This window comes from Alligator sinensis, unplaced genomic scaffold (assembly GCF_000455745.1).
Source record: "Alligator sinensis unplaced genomic scaffold, ASM45574v1 scaffold421_1, whole genome shotgun sequence".
Taxonomy (NCBI): Eukaryota; Metazoa; Chordata; order Crocodylia; family Alligatoridae; genus Alligator; species Alligator sinensis.
In genome coordinates this window covers 1,354,335-1,373,697 of record NW_005841871.1, presented here as the reverse complement: position 1 = coordinate 1,373,697, position 19,363 = coordinate 1,354,335, and the positions used below count along the sequence as shown (strand labels likewise).

Sequence of the window (19,363 nt, the reverse complement as noted above, 5' to 3'; positions counted from 1 at the left end):
CCCCAGCTGCTGCCTTCAGGGGCTGGTCTTGCTGCTTCATTTGGGGGGGGAGGAGGTTGGGAGCAGGGGGACAGACCCCCCTGCAGTGCTGATTGCTGCTCCAGCACTTCCCTTCATAAAATCCTACATCTGCTTCTGTGAACGGATACCAAACGCCAGTTGCAGCCATAGCATATATAGAGGATAAGCAAGCATTAGGCAATTTTTCTGAAAGTTTAATAGCATGTGACTTCACTAAAGTTCTTGAGTTGAGCCCTCTCATGCCCTTTGTGAATTTCACTCAAGTTTGGCCCTGACCTTCCTTGGGTGGCTTTAAAAACGTCATCTGAAACTGAGGTCCTTTCTTTTTAGATCTCAACACAGACAGGGTTCCAACTCTGGCCTACTTATACCCTTCTGAACTATAACAAGTAGGGCACAGACTGTCACTTCAAAAAATGACATCGACAAATGACACCGTTGTAATCGCTTACAATTTCAAGTCAAATTCCTTTCCTAGAAATGGTTGCAACCAGTTTGCTAGAACTTAAAGTGACTTCACTAAGCAAAACTTGAAGAGAAAATTTCATCCTGAAAAGCAGATCCTAAGCGTGCTTTTAGGAGGCATATTCACATTTGAGTCACTATATGGATTGTGTTCAAGCAAAGGCCCACCCATGTTTAAATAGTTGATTTCTGTTTACAAGAGCAGGGTGCCAGGTAAAGCCTTGCCCAGCATTCACTTGGTCACATTCCTGCCCCCCCACCAACACACACACAATTGTTTTTTACTCTATCCTTCCAAATCCAAGAATTAGGCAGGTTCAAACATGAGCAAAATAGGTTACTCTTTTAAACTGTATTCCATGGGAAGGAATGTGTCCTATCTGAAGCTTTACCACATTCAAAAAGCCTAAGAAAAGCATACATGTAGATAAAAACAAATGATAAAACCAAAACAATACATTGAAAATGAGAGACCCTGCTAATCTCTGCTTGTAACACTCACAAATCACAGTCACATGTCAAGTTACACCTCATGTGCTAAGAAAAATCATAGAAAAGAAGAAAAACAATCAAGCATCTACAAACATGTCGCAATAAAAGTGCATGAAGAGAAGTGCTTTACATTATTGTGATAGCAAATGGGCCACAAGGTCTGATACTGGCTGAAAAATAAAGACCAGAGCAATTTTTTCTAAAACCATCTCTAGGTATGTCTGTACTCAATCTCCCAGCATGTCTGATTGCAGTGCTGAGAGAAGGATCCTGCTCATTTTGCTGCTCTGCACAGTGATAAACTCTGTGGGTGCCTCCTGCTGCCACCCTGAGCTCTCTGTCTGCAGCATGCTTGAGTTGTGCGCGTGCAGGCACCCTCAGGGCAGATCACTGCCACATTTCTGGAGGAGGAGCAGTTGCGGAAGAGGAGCAGTCATGAGGACCACAGGGCATTCAGTAATGGTGGGGAAGTGGTATAGATCAGGTCTGTCTAACTTTGGAGCAGCTGGGAGCCGCACACTGCATAGGCCCCCTGCCTGAATGCCCTTTAGGAATTAAAGAATATAAAGACCAGATTTTCAAAGGCATTTTGGTGCATGAAAGTGCAATCAGATAGCTTGTGGGGTTTCCAGAAGTCTCTAGAATCCTAACTTGAATTGATTTCAGTGGGAATCAGGCTCATAAGCACTTAAAGATGTCTACAAAGTGTCCACATGCATTCTTAGGTCCCTAAATACTTTCAAAGCTGTGACTTTTCAGTTCTTATGCTACTGAAGTGTGCTGCTTAATATTTTACCTGAGTTACATATACTGGGAAAGCCTATTGACATTTTTTGCTGTCAAGTTTGGGGCTATTTTTTAAATGAGTGTTTAATAATTAAAGGTTCCAGTGCATCTGTTTAATAATAAAATGTTTTAAAACTGGTTGATCATTTAAAGCTGGTAAGAAGTAGCTTCCATGGATAAAGGTGAGTAGACAGGAAAAAAGCCTTTGGGAATGTTACAGTTAAGAAATGTATTAATTTATAAAGTCAAGACGGAATGTTTTGGCCTTTGGAAACTTGAGACTATAAACTCTATAAAGCATGAATATCTGAACTGGAATGTGCATTGTCTTGCAGTTTCACTGGTATAAATTTCTTCTTTCCAATCTTACAGAGTATGGTAAAGACTAATAAACTAATTTTCTTCAAATGCTCTGGCACTGGCAACATTTTAAGGCCACATTCTGCAATCTTTACACTAAGATTTTATTTGCCCAAAAAGATAAACTGGCAAGGAATCAACATAAATAAATTGACAGTGGACACTCAAACCAAAATAAGAAGGGTTGCACTTCTTGAATTCAGTTTCTAAATTGATTTACTCAATAGGTACCATTTTCTTGTAGAGGAAATCTCTGGTAATGTAGTCAGTCTTCTGAATGATTGTTACTCAGAGCAAAGGGGTGGACAATTATTTGAGCTGGAGGGCCACTTAACAAGTTTTGGTGAACTGTTGAGGGCTGCATGCATGCGAGTGCACACGTGTGTGCACACACACATACAAGCTAAGTACAGACAGACAAAAAGCCCAAGGCTGAATCAATTCAATCTTCACAGGTTAGTCTAAACTGCATAGATTGAATTGCTAAGAAAGTGAACAGACATTCATTTTGATTCTGGAAATGCAGCTACATGCCTGCAGTGGCCCAGGCCAGAAGCCTGCGGGTGCTGACCTAGGCTGGAGAACACAGCTTGGGCTAAGGCTAGCCCACTCACCCTGAAAAGGGATACCGAGGGACTGTGAGTTAACTTGAATCTGTTGGTGATCTGCGACAGAAGTTCAATAAACTGATTTTACCTAACTCAGTAAGTCTGATACTGCATCCATCCAGGTTTATCTTAAACCACTTTTGGCCATTTTGAAAGCAGTTTATGAGCAATGAACTTCTGTTGTTACAGATTTGAACTGGTTTCTGATCACTTATAATGGTTTATGTGTAATTTCTGTCCCTAGTTATGCAGATGCACATGTGAGCATAGACAAACACACATGTGCACACCCCCCCCACACACACACCCACGCACAAGTTCCCAGCAGCTCTCCCTGCACCCTCTCCCCATCTCTGAGTCATGAGCATGTGGCTGGGTTGGGCAGGAGCCACACCAGGCACTCCAACTGCACCAACATAGCCCGAAGTGGCATGCGGGAGCTGTGACCCAGCTGTGTGCCAGGGACTCAGGGCGAGGGGTGCAGGGAGAAGTGGGCCAGGAGTTGCAGGTTATCCAGATCTGGCCAGGCTGGTGCCATGCTATGTTCCTCACTTCTCCCTGCACCTCCTCCCCCATCCTGATTTCTTGGCATGTGGCCAGGCTGGGTCCGTGCTGCTCTGTGTTCTCGTGCCCTGCTTCAGCTGCCACGTGGCCACAGCTGGAGTAACTGGCCTGGCTTCTGCCCAACCTGGCTGCATGCTGGGGACTTGGAGTTGGGCAGGAGCCACACCAGGGTTGCTCAGGAGCTGTACCAGCTGCTCTTGCTGCACCCATGTGGTGCAGCCTGAACTAGTCCATGGGAACAGAGCATGGCACCATATTAGTGGTACTCGTGCCCCTACCAGGCTCTGGACCAACCTGGCAGGGCCTGGAAAACCATGGCTCCTGGCCCTCTCTGCACACCCTCAAATATGGTTCACCCAGTGGGGTGAACCATACTTGAGCTTCAGCTCTCATCAGGGGCTGGGCTGTCTGGTCTATGAATGGCCGCATGGTCAGAACTGCACGCAGACAGCCTCACCGGGCAGAAGCCTGGCCAGGATCTCAGTGCTTCCTGCCTTGGAGCGTACACTGGTGGGTAGAGGGTGGGCAGGGCAGGCCAGGCTGGGGAACAGAGTGGCTTCCTGGCCACTGAAGCCAAAGCTGCTGCTGCTGCTGCAGCCGCTACAGCACAGGGAAGGAAGAAGAGTGAGAGGCGCCCAAAGACGAGGCAACCACAGGCCGGATACAATTCTCCTTTAGAGGAGCAGCTGCGGGCTGGATATTCATTTGGTGAATCATTTGGTGGGCTGGATCCATTCTGTGGGCCGTATTTTGCTCACCTTAGGTTATACTTTAACATTAAAGATTATACAAGGACCTAGGAACAATTGTTTTGCTGTTGTGAGAGATGGGGTTTTTTTTTGCCTTCAAAAATATGTGTGCATAGCAAGCCCTATGCTTTTATCTACCTTTAAGATAAGTCTGAAAAACTGTTCAATAACTAGAATTACATACACTTAGATTTCTTGAAATAATCTTTGTAAAGTAAGTCTGTCTTTAGCGCAGATGCTCCCTTTGAGTCAATTTTGTCCAATTACTGTACTGAAATGTTACTAATCATTCCTGTCTATTTACCAGGTCCTGTCAGACCAACCTGGTGGCCTTCTATGACCAGGTCACAAAATCTTTAGACACAGGTATAGCAGTGGACGTAGTCTTTCTGGACTTCAGGAAGGCCTTCAACACTGTCTCTCACCCCATTTTCATTAAAAAACTAGGGGACTGTGGCATTGACACCTACACAGTCAAATGGGTCACTAGTTGGCTGGAGGGCCACACCCAGAGTGGTGGTGGACGGGTCTTATTCGACATGGAGGGATGTTGGAAGTGGGGTCCCCCAGGGCTCAGTCCTCGGGCCTGCACTGTTCAACATCTTCATCAGCAACTTGGATGAGGGGGTAAAAAGCTCCCTGTTCAAATTCGCAGATGACACTAAGATGTGGGGAGAAGTGGGCATGCTAGAAGGGAGGAATAGGCTGCAATCAGACCTAGACAGGTTACAGGGGTGGGCGGATGAGAACAGGATGGGTTTCAACACTAACAAGTGCAGGGTACTGCACTGGGGGAGGAAGAACCAGCAGCATACCTACAGGCTGGGGAACTCCCTTCTCATCAGTTCAGAGGCAGAAAAGGATCTTGGAGTCATTATTGATGCCAAAATGAACGTGGGCTGACAGTGTGGGGATGTGGTCAGGAAGGCCAACCGGACCTTGTCATGCATCCACAGATGCATCTCAAGCAGGTCCAAGGAGGTGATCCTCCCACTCTATGCGACACTGGTCAGGCCGCAGTTGGAGTACTGCATCCAGTTCTGGGCGCCGCACTTCAGGAGGGATGTGGACAACATTGGGAGGGTCCAGAGGGGCCACTCGCATAATCAGGGGGCAGCAGGACAGGCCCTACAATGAAAGGCTAAGGGACCTGAACCTGTTCAGCCTCCACAAGAGAAGGCTGAGGGGGGATCTAGTGGCCTGTTACAAACTAGTCAAGGGGGACCAGCAGGCATTGGGGGAGTCCCTGTTCCCCCGAGCACTGCCAGGAGTGACAAAAAATAATGGTCACAAGCTAGCAGAGGGAAGATTCAGGCTAGATATCAGGAGGCACTGCTTCACAGTCAGGGCGGCTAGGATCTGGAACCAACTTCCAAGAGAAGTGGTGCTGGCTCCTATCCTGGGCGTCTTTAAGAGGAAGTTGGATGAACACCTTGCTGGGGTCGTTTGACCCCAGTACTCTTTCCTGCTGTGGCAGGGGGTCGGACTTGATGTTCTGCTCAGGTCCCTTCCGACCCTACCAACTATGAAACTATGAAACCATTTTCCTTCAGAATCACTCCTGAATGGTGGCTTCATTTGTTTCATGCTAAAATTAGATTAGTCTGATGAAAAAAAAAAAATATATATATATATATAATATACTGGGTCAGCTCCTCAGATGAAAATTCACAAAGCTCCACTGAAGTCAGTCATTTTATACTTATCAAGGATTAGGTTGCAGATCAGTAGGAACTTTCTGACTATGATGGTGGTCAAGTGCTGGAACAAGTTGCCTAGAGAAGTTGTGGAATCTGCACCCATGGAAATTTTCAAGAGCAGGTCAGACAGACACTTGGCTGAGATGGTTTAATCTGGGGTGATCTTGAGCAGGGGACTGGACTAGATGACCTTGTGAGTTCCCTTACAACTAGGGTGACCATACATCCCAGGCACATTGGAACATTCCCAGCTTCCATAGTCCAGTCCCGGCCAGTTGGTCAGAAGTCCTGGAGCAGAGTCCGGTGGGGATACCAGGCAAATGGCCAAGCAGGAACTGTTGCTGTTGGGTAGGAGCAAGGTGGGTGGACTAGAGTGGGGTGGCCCTATTTTCCTATGAACATATGATCCGGTCTGTTAATTTTAATTCAAACACTCTGAGAGTCTGTAATATAGCTATGCATCAGCAGATCTTTTATTTTAATCAATTCTAAATGTTCCACGTATTAGTTCAGTGTTGGCTAAACTGTCCCTTCTGCAAGCACTAGGAAGTGAGTTGTATCAGGCTGATGTAGAAGAAACAAACAAAAGACTGAATTCTCCTTTTGGATACTTATGACCCAGAAGAAACAACGTGTGTAATTTTTTAATGCATTTATTTGCATTTATTTTCCAATTGTGCCTATCTATTCTCTAGATACATTCCAGCATAGGGGGAGGGAGAAATAATTATTGGGGGGTGCTGAGCATGTGCCCCCCCAGCAGGTAGGTCTGTGGAGGAAGGGGCGGGGGACGGGGAAGGGGCGTGGGGATGGGAGCAGATCAAGGCCCCCATGGTGCAGGAGGGAGCAGGCCACAGGAGGGGCAGGGGTGGGGTGAATGGGGCCCAAGCTGGGCTGGGTGGTGGGACAATCAGAGCCCGGGCGGCTTGTCCAGGGGTGCGGGGCGGGGGAGTTTGCGCCACTATGTGCACCCTAGCCAAGGCCCAGGGGGCACGTATCCCCTGATCTGTGCGCAGGATTTAAGTGGCTGCAGCTGCAGGCTGCACTCCTCACCCTGTTGCAGCTGCTGCTGCCTCTGGACCGATGTGACACCATATGCATCCTGCCACCAGATGGGAAGTGGGTGTCGTGCAGCCCAGTGCTGGCAGGCATGTGGTGTGGTGCCACTCCTGGAGCAGCTGCAGCAGGGCGCAAGCACACTGCACAGAGGCAACTGCCTCAGCTCCATGTACAGATTGGGGGCACATGCCCCTTGGGCCTCCCCTGGGGTGCGCACAGTGGTAGGAGCCCCCCTATGCCCCTGGATGAGCTGCCCAGGCTCTGAGCATCCTACCACCAGGCCCAGCCAGGGCCCCATTCACCCCAGACCCTGCCCCTACCTGTGCCCTGCTCACCATGGGGGTCTCATTCTGCTCCCCGCCGCTTCCCCTGCACAGAATCGACTGATACTTGCCTGCTGTGCTGGGCAGCCAGTCATCCACATGGCGGGCTGTGATCCTAGCTTTGATCCTGGCTGCATGTGGGCCCCTCCCCACTCCTGCTGCAGCTGCCCAGAGCCTGTGGCTGGGCTGCCTTGATGCCCTACCCACTGCCCTGCATTTGGGGGACGCCTTCTGCCGTCTATGCCTTTCAGGCTTGCAAAGACAGTTTTACAAACACTATTATTACAAATCTTAAACCAAATCTCCTGTAAAAATGCTGTTCTTAACATCAGAGTGAGGCAAACTTTGACAGTTTTTTGTAACTCACCTTGAAGTAAAAATCCTTGCTGACCATTAATATAGCCTTCCCTAAATAAAACTACAAAGAACTAACACCTGCCACTAGATGCTATTCTTCATTTGAGAAATGTTCAATAAACAGATTTTCCTTAATAAGTGGGAAATACAAATGAACAGCAATACATCATTCCCTTGACATCTACCCCTAAACATTCCAAGTTAACAATGTGCCCATTTTCCCCAAAAGGAGTTAAACTAAAGTCAACTTACAATATGGTTACTAAAGAGACCTTGTGTGTTCAGAATCATCAGTTTAAGTGGCATTGATGTTTGACAAGATCAGGAAGGCAGAAGGCAAGGTAAAGGCGCACCTTATGGACTAACTGAATAGACTATTCAGTCTATAAGGTACGCCCCTGTAACTTGCTTTCTGCCTGACTTCAGACTAATATAGCTAACTACCTCTCTGCTCATGGGTGGCACCATGCTCAGCCATATGAAATGGACTGCAGTCAGTCTAACCAAGAAACTTGCTTGGGTGGTCAGGTGTCTTCTTTTTTTATTTGTGTTCTATACCAAGTACTAGTGTTACTCCAGAAAGGCCCACTCAAGTTTTATTTTCTGCTTCCATGCCTCTAAGGCCTGCCCCCATGAGTCTATGGGATACTAAAAATGGTAGCTAGGTCCTGTACAGGCTCTCCAGTTGAAATCCTACTTTTTTCCTGTGAAGCTGCCATAGCGGAGGGAGGCAGAGGCTCCTGGAGTTCTGGCCTTGTTCCAGCCTGTGGCTGGCTGAGCATACAACTGTGTAGCTATGTTACAACGTGTAACTAGTTTACCAGAAAAAATGACCAACTAATTTTCTTTGCAAAGCTACTTATTCATAGTGATCCATGAATACAAAAGGTAACACCCTCCCTCTCACCCTCACGGTCTGTTCCTGTCACTCAGCTTGCATATGGTTTGAATGTGTAGCTCTGGTGCCTCTGTTTTGCCGGTAGCTATAATCCTATTAAAATGTTGCTAACTTAATTGTTTAAAAAAACTGCCATTCCCTAATAAGTGTAAGATGCCGCACAAAGGGCTCCTTTTCAGAGGCACGTGTTTAACATAGTGCAACAATCGGCAGAATCATTCTGGTCCCCTTATCGCTTTCCTACTGCAGGTTTAAAGCAGATCTTGTTTATTATTCTTTTGCAAACCACTGTGAGATCTTTGAAGTGGTTGGGCTTCTTGAGACATTAGGCACAGGCCTGCACCTGGTGTGAAGCAGGCTGAGCAACTTTAATGTTAAACAAACAGCCATCCCAGCTGAGGACAATGTATGAGTTATTGATAATGGCAGCCAGGACATCCGCTATCCATCCAAAGCAAACTATATGTTGTCTTAGAAAAGCAATTTGGAGCTGCACTTTCTATTCAGACCAGTCTGATGTATTTAAACAAAGACTCTATTCTTTAATGTTAAAAAAAAGGAATCCTTTAATGTATAGGATGTGTCCAGATGTGTGATTTCCCCCTTTTTGGGCTTTTTATGCTTTTTATTATGCCTCTGGTGCCTGCCTATGCCCTACTCTTAAAACAGTACACATCTGAGACATTCTCTTTCTTACAGTCAAATCAATACCACTTGCTGGGTAATCAAGTGAGAAGCACACTAAAGTGCTTAAAGAGCATACACCAATTCCAATAAATACCACAGGCTGTGCTATATGGATCTTTAAAAATCCAGTCACTATTTTGTCTTCACAAAGAAAGTTACAATTGGTTCATAGTTTTCTTTTGTTTTCTGCTTAAAGATGAGTGAGTTTTCTCCTCTCCTCTTCTTGGCAAACGTAGTAATTTTGACCTTAGAATCATTTTTTTAAAACACAAAATTTTCCCACAGGAGCAGAATTGCTAATCAGTTTTATGATTTCTGATTCTTAAAATTCATTGGCATTAACATATGTCAAATTAAATTACTAAGGTAAATCCTGATTTTATTACTCAGACAAAACGTCACACAGGCCCACTTGGTCAATGGTGCCTGAACATGAACGTAGGGATTTAGCCCTTTGGAATCATCTTTTAGTATGTTTCTTGCGAGTAGGGTTGGTCTGTACAGCGTGGATTGTAGAGCCAAAGGAAATGTTTAATGGGTCAGCTTCACATTTAAAACATTTGTGTCCCTGTTTTGATTACACTGTCACTAGCTTGATCCCACTGATTTTGAAAGATGTCTCTGGTTCATACTGGTGTGAGTGAGGACAGAGTCAGATCCCTCATTTCCCTGGAAACAAAGGCTCACATCCCAGCAGGATAAACTCTGCCTTTGGTAATGTCCAAGCAGACACATTTAGTAACATGGGGCTCCTAAAGACGTGTGGGGAGCCTGCTCCGATGTATTGGAAATCCAGTGTGTTGGAGCAGACTTGATTAATCGAGCCTGCTGGAGCACAGAAATTAACATGCTCCAGCAGCCTTCCACGTCATGTGTATCAGCGTCCCCGTGCATCCCTACATGGAAAAAATGGTGGTGGGGTGCTTTGAAATAAAACATGTTCGATGAGCTTTAGTTCAAACCACCATGCTGCCATTTTTTCAGCATGGGGACGCTGCTACACGACACGAGGGCACTTTTCGTTAGCGTGGCTTGCTAATTAAAGTGTCCAGCGCTATGTCCCAGAGCCTGTGTAAAAATGCCCATGGAGGTTATTCTGTAGGGAGGACTTTGCTATAGAGATTTAAAAGGAAATATTTTGTTTGCTCAATACGGACACTAAGGATCCCATGAAAGTTCATACATATGAAATTGGCTCCTATTACTGTGTTCACTTGATACTAAGATGACGTTCTCCCTCCCATTTAACATGAGGGAAAAAGCCCCATCATTTTAAAATCTAGTACCAGGGCAGCAGGGGCCAAGTGGCAGCTGTGGCTTGGGCTCCAGCCCCTACCCAGACTTGGGGTTGTGGCCACAGCTGCTGCCTGTTCCATTTCCCCCCTGCCACCTCTGTACCCCACCATCTCCCCCACTACCATTCAGCCTCTCCTCCCTCACCTGTCCTTCTCTTCCCCACCTTACCTTAGATCCATACTGGCAGACTCCATGCGCACTAGAGCCTGGGGCACTGAGCATGGGCCCAACCCAGCCCCGTAGCAGTGGCATACAGCCTATACATCTACTACAGGGCCGGGCTGGGTCCATGTTCAGTGCCCCAGACTAGAATGGGAACAGAGCTTGCTAGCATGGAGCAAGGATATGATGGGGGGAGTAGAGACTGGGGTAAAGGGGGCAGGAGGAGGAGCAGGAGTGGAGAAGAAAAGGGTAGCCTGAAGGTACAAGGGGGCAAGCATGGGGCAGAGGTGGCAGGGGGGCAAGCACAAGCAGGGAGCAATCTGCTTGAACTCCCTATATTACCTGCCTCCACTTTCTCTCCACCTGCAGTGGTCGGGAAAGGAATGAATTAAAGATGACCCCTCCCCACAATTAATTAGGTTATATACATGGGAAATTATAACAATTTATATTTTTCCATGTATAGAATCTAATTGTTGAGGACTGTCTTAAATTCAGGGTCATCTTAGATTTGAGTAAATATAGTATTTTGGCTTGGAGAAAGAGAGAGGAATTATTTCATGTCCCTGTCAGATGCTCAATGACTTTTTTATTGCTAGATAAGTTAAAGAGAACTGTATAGTTTGCAAAAGGTAACCAGCACCTGACAGGATCATAGGAAAATAGGGCTGGAATGGATCTCACAAAGTCATCCAGTCCAGTCCCCTGCCCGAGGCAGGATCATCCCCACAGGTCTATCTAACCTGCTTTTGAAAACTTTCAAAGATGGATGGTGCAGCACTTGGCAGTATAAGCCTGCTATGCAGGATTGCCTGCAGTGAATTAGGTATGCTGCCAATCCTGATTGCCAAAATAACTGTTTGCTTTATATCACTATCACTAACATTAAGTTAATGGACAAGCCTCTCCTGACAAATAGACCAGATCTCCAGCTGCTAAAAACTGGGGTAGCTCCAATGAGGGCAAAATAGCTTTGTCAGCTTATACCTGCTAAGGATCTGCTGGATGACTTCTGATGTTCATTGGTGTGAAAGCAGTTGGGAGTAAATGTAATTGTAATTAGTGAATGAATGACAAGATAATTTCAAAACCAAAAGTCTAATGCCAGTCCTACCTCCAGTCTGGTTCTGTCTACATCCTTAGGTAGTTTCACCCGAACTCGATTTGTTACAATAAGCGTTTCATAAGGATAGATCTGTCAGAAAGAAAAGAATTTGTGAGTTCTACTGAAATATGCATCTGCAGTGTGCAAATGGCAGTGTGTAACTTACTAGTGTAAACGGTACATACTTGTATCCATATTTGACACAAACATTTCACATGGACACAATAAGAAAAAGGAACACATTTAACCTTGCTAGGATGGGCTGAATCTGAGCTTTCTTCCAGTGTTGGAATGTCACGTCTTACCTTGTATTCTGTAAGAAAACAAGAGATTTGATGTGTTAGAATTTGTAGGTTTATTTTACAATCAGACAAGAGAATAGTTAGCAGAGATGTCTTGTTTACAGGACTCTATTTTCCTTACATTTTTTCTGGGTAACTTCATGCCTTTTGACCATGGTGCTCTGGATGTCCCTAACCTTATCCACTGCTGAAACCATGATTTTGGAAATCTACATCAAGGAACACAGAAGATTGTTTCCTGACGCCATGGGGTTAAAGCTGTATGTCTGGTACTCCAGACATATAGGATATTCAATCTTCTCAAATGCCTTGTGTGTGTGATAATTTGATCTCTTACCTAAAAACCCCTCCTTTATTTTTCTTTACTAACAATCATTAAACCTATGGATTATTACAGACACTGCATTTGGGGAACATATGAAAATCATCAAGTTAATAGAATGTTCCAAAATGCCAACACCCTACACTTGGACCAACCAAAGTGGAAATAATGATAGCACTGAAAATAGCAAGAGATTTGTCTGTGTGTTTTTTTCTTTTCCTAAGGCTACTGGGCCTAAACTTGCCCAAGAATATTCTAGTTAGGTCATTGTCACTCGATATGAATACCACATGGCCAGCAACTTCCATGTGACTCTGATGCTTAAAAAGACAACCAAGATAGTGAACGACTTGTAAAAAACTTTTATTGTTGAGGTATTTTAAATGAGAATCTACTCTTTAAAGTCACACTCTTTTCTACTCAAATTATGAGACAAAATACAAAAATCCCCAGTAGACATATAGTAAAGCCTGAGGGTGAGATTTTCAGAAAACTGTAAATGATTTAGGAGCACAGCTTCAATGGGTCTGTGGACAGATATATCTCTCAGCTATTTTAAAAAGGGAGTGGGAGTTGCTGCCTAGAAGTACATGTTGCTTTTATGATGTAACTGTCTGCATGCTCCTATATCAGTACAAATGAGCTATATTAGTGTAACTTTAACCCAGAGTGAAACAGGAGCTATCAGATGTAACAGTTAGTTACATAGTAACAGCTTATCTCAGTATCATACCATACTGGTATAATTGCTACATCTGTCTTTACCAGAGGTGGTGAATCAACAGGCCGTGGGCCAGATCCAGCCCATGGCACCATGTCATCTGGCCCACAGTGATCCCCATGGGTCCAGAAATCTGACAACAGGGAGGGGTGGCACTCCTCCCCGGCTTCCAAATTTCCAGAGCCCCGGGGAGCTCCAGGCCCTGTGTGCTAGATTGGGTTCCTGATCCCAGTGCACAGGGCCAGGTCAGGGTGGTGTTGGACCCCAGGGCCTAATCCCAATGTGGTGGGCTGAGAGGGGGCAGCACCAGGCCCCTGGGGCCCAATCCTGGTGCGCGGGGCAGGAAGGGGCAGTGCCAGGCCCCAGGGCCTGATCCTGGTACATGGGGCTGAATATGGCTTGGGGACTGGTCACATGTCGCTCATCTGGCCTGTGGAAAAGATTGAGTGCCACTGGTCTTTATGCACCTAAATCATCTAGTCTTTTGAAAATCCTACCCCAAGTCTATATTCTGATTCATGATCATACTAATTTCCAGTAAGGTAAGTTAATGCAGATAGGTACAACTTTTTGACATCCTATAAAGGGTTCAGGTCCATGGTAACAGAGAGATTAAGCCCAATGTATATACTTTTGTCATGAGTCATCTGTTGCAAGGTTGACTGACCCGAACTTCCTCTCTTCCTTTGCAATGAGAATATCACCAGTTAACTGAAGAGAACAATGAAGGCCACTGCCAATCATGAGTGATTCTGGGCCTGACCCAAGACTCTGTTACACTAGTTTTATGATGACAGGACATCATTGAAGCCCATCATTCTCAGTAAGGTAAAAATGACACTAGCAGTTGATTTTCTGCAACAGGGACATTGCTAAGCTGTGCCACTGTTAACAGAATCCTTGGAGGATCTTAGATAGGTAGCTGTTGTGGCAAGATGTTAGCAAATGCCTCAAAAGTAACAAAACCATGAAGTATAGAGCATCTGATATTGTGGTGCAAAGTACCTTTCATCCCCCAACTGGCATCCTGGTCTGTTTCATATTGGCTCATATTTTCAGGCTGGAAGACAAATAAATAAAGTGTAGCAATAAAATACACCACCCAAGCAACACCCACTTGGAGTACAGAACACTGTAGGGAGCAAGAAAAATAAAAAAAGAAAGCCTACCTGTGTGATGAAAATTTAAATCTTTACAAGGCAAACTACAGTTTCAGTATGGCACAGTATCATTTTTCAGAGCAGGCAACCAAGGCAGCCACACCTGACATCCATGTGCAAGTGCAGAGATGAGATCATGCCAATGGAACATAAGCAGTGTTGAGCAAATTACTGTCACCCACAGCTGCACCCATGCTTGCAGGTATAGTTTGCGGCTATGCAACAAATGTCCAGAGATCAGGCAAATGCAGAGCCTGGGTATCCTTAGGAATCCTGCAACACTCTCCACTTCAACAACCCTCCTCCAAGATCAAAATGACTCAATATTGCCATTTCATTCTGCCTTAAGCCCCAAGTTAAAAAAATAAATCAAAACAAACTCTCGAATTTACACGACATCTTACACCCCATCTTGCATGGGGCACACAATCCTGCTTTGAGTAGTCAACTGGATAAGGTCCCTTCCAACCTTACTTTCCTATGAACCTAAAAGGGAGAAACACTAGGGACTCGCTAACGCCTAACAGGGACTTCATTAATGCTGTTTTATGTGGAAGATGCTCAGATGCCAAAATAAACAAACAGAGGGAGATGGGGCCAGGTCCTTGACTTCTATTCCCTGTGCATCCTGAGACTGCTTCAACTAGCCTGCCAATCCCTGGAAGCACCAAACATAAGAGAGGTGGAAGTGGGGGAAGAAAGGTACTTATATCCCCCCAGTAAGTGTACTGGTTTTGAAGTCTTGGCACCTGGGCTAATGTCTAGGCATGGGCTCTACCATGCCCTCTGCTGCACTATGCCCTGCCCTGACAGCAACCTAACAGAATGGGCTTCCCCAAAACTGTGCACTGTGCCATGCTGCTCTGCTCTGCCACATGTCCTCCCCTCCTTCCCTCATCACGGGACCGAAAGTAGAAGCCAGAGGAAGGGGAAACCTGGAGCTTCTGGAAAATGGTAGCTGGGTGGAAGCCCTGGGGTGGGGAGAATAAACTAACCCCTCACGGGCTGCCAGTTGGACAGCTTGGACATAGACTAAGGGATTAATATATCTAAACCGCATGGAAATGTAGTGGGGAATTGGGTGCCTAAATAATTTAGGCTCTTTTGGATATCTTAATACAAACGTAGACTTTTGCTGCACAAATGCAGCCACAGGCAAGTTGTGCACACACAAGAAATAGTTGTGCACAAACAATACAACATATTTTTGAGCCCGTCACTTCCTCATTGACGAGTGCTATGATGATCTGTTGACCAATATTACAGTGTACTGGAAAAACAGTACTTTTATGTGATTCCTGAGTTTCATTCTTGCTTATTAGGGGAGGAATCATGTACATGGTTATGTTTATAAAACCTGTAGGACCCTCTTTTTTGTTTTATCTTATTATTCAGCACTGGGAGGACTGATTAAAACAACAGAGCACAAAAGTTCATACAAGTCTGCATTCCAAACACAGAATATCCATGCTGAAAAGAATGCTACAGTTTTGGCCTAAAGGACTTGACCGGGAACAACCTTTTCAACTTCCATGCAGTTTTCAAGTTTGCTGTTGCACCATTTAGATGAGAGAAATGCTGCCATCTGCTGTTCTTGAATGTCTATTGCATGGCTGAAATCTGACTAGCAAAAGATCTCCAGGACTTGTATTTGGTATAGAATAATTTATAATTTGTTTTTGTCCTTCCCCCTATAGTGGCTGCATACTTCTGGCCAAGCAGAGATAAGTCCATGCACAAGTCAGCAAGCAGAGGCCATAACTGGGACTTTGGTAGCTCTTTCTCTCTCCCTTGTACCCACATAGAAATCATAGAGAAGTAGGGCTGAAAGGGACCTCCAGAGGTCATCTGATCCAGTGGTTCTCAAACTTTTTTGTACCAGGACCCATTTGTAAACATTGATGGCCAGTCCCAACCCAATTAACAGTTTTAGCAGAAAACAATCCTGGCCCTATCAGTGCCCCTCATTCCCACCCACAGCCCCGCACCCCTGCTGCTGCCCCTCACTCCTGCCCCCCTGCCCCCAGGCCTCATCCCCCCAGTGTGTGGGCCAGTGGTTGTATGAGGGGTGGGGCATGGGGGGGGAGCACATTACCTCCAGATTTGTGTACCCATAGCAGGCAATGGGGCTAGCTAGACTGGTAGGAGCTACCTCCATGGCCTAATGGGCAGGACTCAATGCAGGAGGGCGGAGCAGGCCAGTGAGACTCATTGCTGCCACCACTGCCGGGACCCCCATTCCAATAAACAGTTTTAGTAGGAAACAACCGTGGCCCTACCAGGCAAGGAATTTCTTTTGTGTTGAGACTGCTCTGTGACCCTGCAAATTTGCCTCAAAACAAAAGGCTGGAGCAAGGGTGTCAGCTTTCAGGTCTCAAGGTTTTGAATTTCACTTCCTTTCAGGTCTCAAGGTGTTGAATCAAAAGGAAGCAAAATTCAAATTCCTTGCCCAAGAGAGCCTTCCATCACCATCTTCCTGTGAAATATGAAACATCGTAACAAGAAAGAAGCATAATTCAACATCCTACTTGCCATCAGACAACTCTGAGGTAAACAGACTGCTCCGACTTTTATATAAGCCTATTTTGCATAAAATGAACTTTTCCAACTAGGAGATCTTACAGCATCTTCCAGCTCTTCTGTGAAATATGAATTTTCATTTCCACTTGGGAGAAATTTTACAATCTTTGCATTCTCCTATGCCTAAGGAAGGGTGTGTATGCCTGAAAGCTTGCAAATAAAGAAATTTTTTGCAACTATCTAGTTGGTTTAATAAAAGATATCACCTTCCCAAGAGTTCTGAAATATAAATTCAACATTTCTGTCAATTTCTAGCACTTCCAATCTTGCTGCCCCCGAGAATGATCTGTAGCCTATCTGTTTGGTAAAATACACCCTAGCCAAGATCACATACATTTCCTGCTGTCAAGTTCTTTTTGGAGACATTAGCATAGCAATTATTAATATTAACTGTATTGGAGTAGCACCTAGAAACCCCAGGATCCCACTCATCTTTGTTGTGCTTTCATATAGACACAGAATTAAAAGATGGTCTCCAGCCCAAAGAATTTATTGTAAATATAATCAGACTCAGGGGAAAAGTATTTTTGCTACTGAGGGCTCTCTCATTACACATTTTACTGCCCTTCTCTTTCTGTCGCTCTCTTTTCATCACCCTTAAAAATGAACCCTAATAAAAACTGGGCAATATTTCTGAGTGTGCATTGGAGAAAATCAGACTACTCAGTTCAGGAAATGCAATCTGTCTGTTGAGTGTTCACCTCTAGCATATGACAGTTATTTTGTCTTAAATACATCCCCATCTACAATTAAGGCAAACTTTATTGACTTCTACTAATATGTGCAGACTACACACTTTGCATTTGTTTTGGATGAAGAAGCAAGATTCCTAATACTTGTGTCACACAAAATTAAAAAGCGAGAAGCCTCAATTTGGATGACTGCTGCAAAAGGACATAGCTGAAACCCCTCAGCATATGAATATGTCATGCAAGAGTGGTAGCCAAAAAGTCTTTGAAGTACTCTATGCTGTTACTTTGTGATTATTTAACAAGTTACTAAGCTGTTTATTAATGTTATGATATTACTTGCTGCATTGCCTTTTAGCTGCATACCTACCCGATGTAAACCATTCTTTCCATAGCCAGGAAGAGAAGCAGATTTGGAATATGGAAATCCTGAAAAAGATGCAATGTATATAGAGATTTTTAGCAAGCCTCTTTACATTGGATTCATATGTACAAGTACAGAGGGCAAGAAAACAATCAGACAAACCTCTGAGATATATTTAAATTGCAGGACACATTACAGCTATGTGTGGCTTTTGTTACTGCTACAAGAGATTTTTTTTAAAGATATAGAGCTATACCTGTAAATCATATTTTGTCATGATGTGATCATGTTAGACCTCATAAGGCTTTCTCTGGGAAGAGACTCAGGAAGATCTGTATGTTGAGGAAAGATATCTAAGGAATAACAGGATACTAGTGCTGCATCTGAAAACTGTGAAAGCTTGGACAGTGTGTCTTGTACAAAACTACAAGGCAGCGGCTGGGCCAAGACTGGGTTGTGGTAACAAGCCCACCACAAAGAAAATCAAACTTCGCTAGTGGCTTGCAATCCATTAGGCCTAAGAGAGAGTGGAGCCTTGCAGTACTCAATGCCAGACCCATACCATAAGATAATAACAGTCATAATAACAGTCCTCAACCTTCTACCACACCTGAGCCTAAAAAAATAAGTGGTGTTTAAAAGTATTGGCAGAGACCTAACCCACTCATTACACAAATGTAACAAGACTCCAAGAGCAAGCCAGAAAGCCAAGTGGCTTGGGGAGAAACCCACAAACTACATCTAAATCTCAATTGAGCCAAATGTCACTAAAGAAAGCAGAAGAAGTAAAATATCCACTTCAAAGCAAAGCCTGTAAGAGACAAGAAAAGTCAAGGTGCATTGAAAACATGTCTGTAAATATAGCCTGGTTAACACATTCCCGCTTTGATTAAGACCTATTTCCAAAGCAAACATCCAATATCTGTCTAAAGTTTTATGCTAAATCAATCTATGTGACTGCATCTAACCTACCTCACACCTACTGTATGATCCTCACTGCCTCACATTTGCATTTATTAATTAAAGCATATTTCTCAAAATAGGCAGTCAATTTCTAAATATTTATTATGCTAAACCAGTGTGTATTCTCCTGAAACTCACACCTACTGTATCCAGTGGTCTCTGATCGTCACTATCTCCATAAGCCATTTGATGCAGCTATTTATTAGGCTCCATTTTTAAAATAACGACTGAAAAATAGTATTTTGTGTTTAACTTCCTAAAGGTACCTCATTCAATCAATACCCATCCTATATGATTCCAAACTGATTAAAAGCTTGCAAACTTCACAAGAGACACAAATAGGATACAATTGTAATATGTTAACTCTGGCCTTGCCTGCTTTGTTGGGACTTTGATTAACCAGCTATCAAGAAGGAGTGCTTTGAAGCTATACAATTAAAACAGTATAAACAGCAAGACAGAACTGACAGCAAGGTATGTGCAGTCCAGGGAAGATTAAGACGCTATCCTGCCCCACCCAGCACACGAGTAAAGGATCCACACTGTGAGGCTGTACAAGAACTGCTTCCTGCCTGCATTGGGTAAAGTTCTCTTTGTAGCTAAGATAATACAGGGATTAACAGCTCATTT

The 19,363-nt window shown here is 44.5% G+C and overlaps 1 protein-coding gene across 4 annotated transcripts in view; it reads right to left on the bottom strand.

Moving 5' to 3' along the window:
- Window positions 1-19,363, bottom strand: part of ABLIM2 (actin binding LIM protein family member 2) — a 235,584-nt gene that overhangs the window by 14,557 nt on the left and 201,664 nt on the right. For 3 of the 4 annotated variants that reach the window (XM_025195240.1, XM_025195251.1, XM_025195256.1), the window contains 4 exons: window positions 17,777-17,835; window positions 13,983-14,037; window positions 11,938-11,945; window positions 11,642-11,722 (listed from right to left, as the gene is read on the bottom strand). In XM_025195240.1, coding sequence (XP_025051025.1) covers window positions 11,642-11,722; window positions 11,938-11,945; window positions 13,983-14,037; window positions 17,777-17,835 — 203 coding nt within the window. Of the gene's footprint in view, window positions 1-11,641; window positions 11,723-11,880; window positions 11,946-13,982; window positions 14,038-17,776; window positions 17,836-19,363 lie in introns of all 4 variants that reach the window. The other variant, XM_025195245.1, reaches the window with a different exon arrangement.